Below are 5249 nucleotides of genomic sequence, written 5' to 3'. Positions count from 1 at the left end.
GGAAACAAGTTTCGCTTCTTTGTGTTGCAATGTATAAGCTAGTGCTTTATAAAGGCATACAAAGGCAACGGTCTTGTAAGGCAACAGCTAGCTAGCAAGGCAACGGCTGGCTAGCTGGGCAACGGCTAACATGCAAATACAAGGCAACCGATAGCTTGCTGCAACGGCTAGTAGCTTCTTTCAAATTCAAAATCAAAGCAGAGTGATTCCTTTATTTTTCCTATGGTGCTACCAAAGGCATTCTCATCTCAATTACTATGGTTTCAATTCCTGTAGGATTCAAAACATCTACCATCTCAATTTCCTATGTTTTTCCTGTTCCTGCGTTTTTCCTATCCTAGGTTCCAAAGGGGGCCTGAGACTGAATGGAGCTTGTTGTTGCCTGACACCGCGGCCCCCCTCCGCAGCGCCACACCCCTGCGCCCCTCCGCCATCGCCTTCCTCCTTCCGCTCAGATCCCGTCAGCCCCGAGCTCCCCCTCCGCAAGTCCTTCCACCCCACCCACAGCAGCGAGCCCCGCACCTCCAGATCCCGTGCATCCCCGACCGAGATCTCGCCGATTTGCACCGCTGCGGCGGCCATGGCGGTGCCGTCACCCTCTCCCACCCCGCGCTCCCCGCGCCGCCCGGAGGTCATCGTGGCCCCGGACCCCTCATCCGCTGACGCGCAGCCGTCCCTCGACTTCGGCGACCCGGCCTGCCTCGCCGCGCTCCGCGCGCTGACTGACGCTGGCGCTGCCACCCGCCTCCTCCACGAGTGCGTCGCCTACCAGCGCGCCCTCGACGCCCGCCTCGATTCTCTCCTCGCCCGCCGCGCCGACATCGACTGCGCCGCCGCCTCTCTCCTCCGCTCGGCCCCGCCGCTGCTCTCGCTTGCGGCCTCGGACGCCGCCGCGCTTAAGGAGTCCTCTTCTTCCACAGCGGCGCTTGCCGACGCGCTCTCCTCCCGTGTCCGCCACCTCGACGCGGCGCATTCCAGGGCGGACGCCGCGCTGGCGCGCGCCGAGGCTGCGCTTGATCGGTCCCGCGCGCTCGAAGCAGCGCGGCGGGCCTTGGCCGCCGACGATCTTGTCGCTGCCGCCACAGCCGTGCACGAATTCCTCACCATCGACGCACGGTTCCCCACCGACGATGACCTCCGCCGCGACCTGCTAGACATCAAGCGCCGCCTCGAGGGGCTCGCGCGACGGAGGCTCGCGACTGCGGTCGACGCACAGGACCACCCTGCCGTGCTCCGACTCGTTCGCCTATTCCCACTCCTCGCGCTCGCTGATGAGGGACTCCAGGTCTACGTCGCTTACCTGAAGAAGGTGGTCGCTCTCCGCGCCCGTGCAGACTTTGAGCACCTCGCTGAGCTCACGTCTGCAACCCAGCCAACCTCTGAGCGGCCAGATTTTGTCGGCTGCCTCACTCGTCTCTTCAAGGACATTGTGCTCGCTGTTGAGGAGAATGATGCTGTGCTTCGTGAGCTCAGGGGTGAAGATGGTGTTGCTTATGCCATCATTGAGCTGCAGGAGGAGTGTGATTCGCGGGGCAGCCAGATCCTACGCCAGTATGCTGATTACAGGAAGCTCGCACGTCTTGCATCGGATATAAACTCCTATATGAAGAACCTCCTTTCAGTTGTGGGTTCCATGGCCAGTGCTGCTGGAGGTAACGAAGGGCCTGATCCCAGGGAAATTGAGCTTTATCTTGAGGAGATTCTTGCATTAACACAGCTTGGAGAAGACTACACTGAATTTATGGTGAATAAGATCCGTGGATTGAGAGATGTCAAGCCCGAACTTGGGCCGCAGGCGATGAAGGCCTTCCGTAATGGTAGCTTTAATAAAATGGAGCAGGATCTGACTGGGTTCTATGTGATCTTTGAGGAGTTTTTCATGGTGGAGAATGTAAGGAAAGCCATACGGATTGATGAGCCTATACCAGATGGTCTCACAACCTCAATGGTGGACGACGTATTCTATGTACTGCAGAGTTGCTGCCGTCGGGCTGCATCCACTGCAAGTATAAACTCGGTTCTTGCTGTGCTTAGTGGGGCAACGAGCCTTCTGAGCAATGAGTATCAGGAGGCACTACAGTGGAGGATGCGGGAGCCAAATTTGGGTGCTAAGCTCTTCCTTGGTGGTGTTGGAGTCCAGAAGACTGGTGAGGAGATTGCGACTGCGCTAAACAACATGGATATCAGCTCTGAATATGTTCTCAAGCTCCGTCATGAGATTGAGGAGCTCTGTGCGGAGGTAAGTGCACCATTTTTTTTCATTCTATCCATCTTTTAAGCTGAAAGTGGGTCATGTTTAACAAACAGGAATATATGCATTCCATCATATTCTATCGATTGGAAATGTTCATTTCTTAAGTTATTAGTAACTTGTTTGAGTTAAATGAAAGGAAGCCACAATGCTTGTGTGTTCTTTGTAGTTGATTGTAATAGTATTACATCACATGTCACATACATCTGCCTTTCATGACTTTGGACTTGTTAATGTCTCTGTTCGTACCAATCTATTTATGTTGATGATAACTTATTTTGGCATAACATATTTGTGTAGTTGTTTAAACTTAAATTTTCAAGAATCATCCATGTTAGTTGATAGTGGTATCTCCTGTGTGCTCAGTCATTTTATCTCTAAGTATCTTGTGTCATAGAGAATCTCATAATTCATAAAGACAACATTTCATTGTCTTGGTAAAATTGTTTTAGCATTGCTTGATTCTGATTCTAATTCACATCAAAGTTTGGTCTAATGTATTTGTCAGCTGGGAAATGTCAAACTGTTAGTTGAACTAGCAGCTTCCTAAGTAGAACTTTGTGATGTTGTACACATTGATACCAGCATTCTATATACAACTTTCTAGTTACCCCTGTTTGGGACTGTCTTTTGAGCCTTCCATAGCAAAACCACTCAATTTAGTGCTAGACAAACAATTATAAAACTAAATGTACTTTCTGTTGAGACAGTAAGGGCCTGTTTGGTGGAGCTCCTGCTTCCGATTCGTTGGGTGAAGTGGTCCTATGAGAGAAGTGATTCAGTGTCTGAAAGTGATACTCTATGATTCTCTAGGTTAAATAAGTATGAAGTGATTTTGAGCGGGAAGTGAATCAGGAGAAGCTACTATTTTCAGCTCTGAGCCCTTCAGTTAATTTTAGAGATCACGGAATCAGCTTAGAATCATTTCTATGTAAAAAACTGTTAGGCAGAGCTTCTTCTGGATTCAGCCTGAAAGCTGCTCTAGGAGCTCTGCCAAACAGGCCCTAATGGTAAATGATGTGTAAACTATGGCATGTATAATTGATCCAACAAGATTGTCCCCTGGAACCTGTGCTCCAACGAATATAGCACTTTCCTTATTACGTGTTATCTTGCAAACAGAACAATGTACAAAATTCTCAGGGATGAACCAGATATGCATCAATTTTAACTTACTGAGCATTATCTAGAAACAGTGCAGCAAAAATGATGCTTGCTTGCAAGAGATATGTTGAATGAAAATAGCATCGTAAGATGGGACATATGTAGCATAGGCCTGCACTAGCATTTGCTATGTGGCACACAGATATCAGACCAGTAAATACATAATCTAGCCAGCAAAAGCATGTCGTTCCTTTATGGGACTAAAATTGTAAGACCTTCTTGGGGGCTACTGCAGTAAGGCTTGAGCATCTTCATTTGCATCTGTTAGATGGAGTCTTGAACCCTCTGTGTTCTGCAATGGGTGCAAATGCTCAGCCAATCCTGTATTTGACCTAACTTTAATTTGCTCACTTCTTATTTTGATTTCTCGATGATCTAGTATAATACGTACATACTTTTGAAACAACACTGTTGATTTTGGTTTCTCTATATTGTCTCCTATAATATAGAATGGACAAATGCTCCTAGGAAATTTTCAGTTGACAGATAATTTATAGTTAGCACAAATGAAAGTTCTGAAGGATCATAGGTGATCTGTTGTTAGTCATTGGTAACTCATGATTTGATTGCCATATCATCGTAGTTGATTAAACTTTGCACTGACGTTTGTGATTGTCCATCAGGTTTTTCATGCTCCAGCTGACCGAGAGAAGATCAAATCCTGTTTATCAGAGCTAGGAGAGATCAGTGCTTCCTTCAAGAAGATCCTTCAGTCTGGAATGGAGCATTTGGTGGCATCTGTGGCACCACGCATTCGTCCAGTCCTTGACACTGTTGCTACTGTCAGTTATGAGCTGGATGATGCTGGATATGGGGAAAATGAGGTGAACGACCCATGGGTGCAGAAGCTTATACTTGCAGTTAACACTAATGTTGCTTGGCTCCAGCCAGTGATGACATCAAACAACTACGATTCCTTTGTGCACTTGATCATCGACTTCATAGTCAAGAGGCTCGAGGTGATCATGATGCAGAAGAGGTTCAGCCAGCTTGGTGGGCTTCAGCTAGACAAAGAGGTCCGTTCTTTGATCAACCATTTCTCGGAAATGTCTCAGAGACCAGTCCGAGACAAGTTCTCAAGGCTTTCCCAGATGTCGACCATTCTGAATTTTGAGCGTGTATCGGAGATACTGGATTTCTGGGGTGACAATGCTGGTCATCTGACATGGCTGTTGACACCCGCGGAGGTGCGAAGGGTGTTAGGACTTAGGATTGACTTCAGGCCTGAAGCCATTGCTGCTCTGAGGCTCTAAATTGTGTTTTTATATGTACTTGTTAATTCTTTATATAAGATATATCAACAAGATATGGTTTTCATATAGTCTAGCACTTTTAGCAACACTGGTTGCAATGATAAACATTTGGTTTGTTGCAGAAATCTGCTATCATACCTCTTATAAGCTTGTGTCATGGTGATGTTTGCATCTGTTTATGTGATTGTTTTCCTTTTCACTTTTAACTTTATTCTTTGCGGCTGGTCATCCACTTGTGCAAAGGAAACCACTTTTTTTGTAAAACACGCAACCAGTTCAAGATTTTTTTTAAAAAAAATACAAGGACATGGAAATCTCTACTACTAAAAAGATCTTAAGCGGGACGAAACATTCCGTGGTGTCACCGCGGTGCGATCCCGGACTACTCGAGCATCGTCCTGCCGCATCTCGGCCGCTAGGAAATCAGGGATCACCGCTCGCTTACTTTGCATGCTTGGTGATCCCCGCCGCCTGCGACGTCCTCTGCCTTCTCAGGCATGCGCACGCCGCCGCCGTTCGAGTTCCGCCGCCTGCGCAAGAAGATGCTGAAGGAGGAGCCGGTGAGATCCGTCGGGGTCGTT

The 5249-nt window shown here is 48.1% G+C and overlaps 1 protein-coding gene across 1 annotated transcript; it reads left to right on the top strand.

Moving 5' to 3' along the window:
• Window positions 1–398: 398 nt before the first annotated feature.
• On the top strand, window positions 399–4805 carry LOC112899603 (conserved oligomeric Golgi complex subunit 4). Its single transcript, XM_025968137.1, has 2 exons — window positions 399–2239; window positions 4039–4805. Exons 1-2 carry the CDS (start codon window positions 581–583, stop codon window positions 4666–4668), a joined length of 2289 nt encoding a protein of 762 aa, XP_025823922.1. The 5' UTR covers window positions 399–580; the 3' UTR covers window positions 4669–4805.
• The last annotated feature ends 444 nt before the right edge of the window (window positions 4806–5249 follow it).

Source organism: Panicum hallii, chromosome 1 (genome assembly GCF_002211085.1).
Source record: "Panicum hallii strain FIL2 chromosome 1, PHallii_v3.1, whole genome shotgun sequence".
Classification (NCBI taxonomy): Eukaryota; Viridiplantae; Streptophyta; class Magnoliopsida; order Poales; family Poaceae; genus Panicum; species Panicum hallii.
Note: the sequence above shows the minus strand (reverse complement) of the source record. Positions and strands in the feature narration are given on the sequence as shown.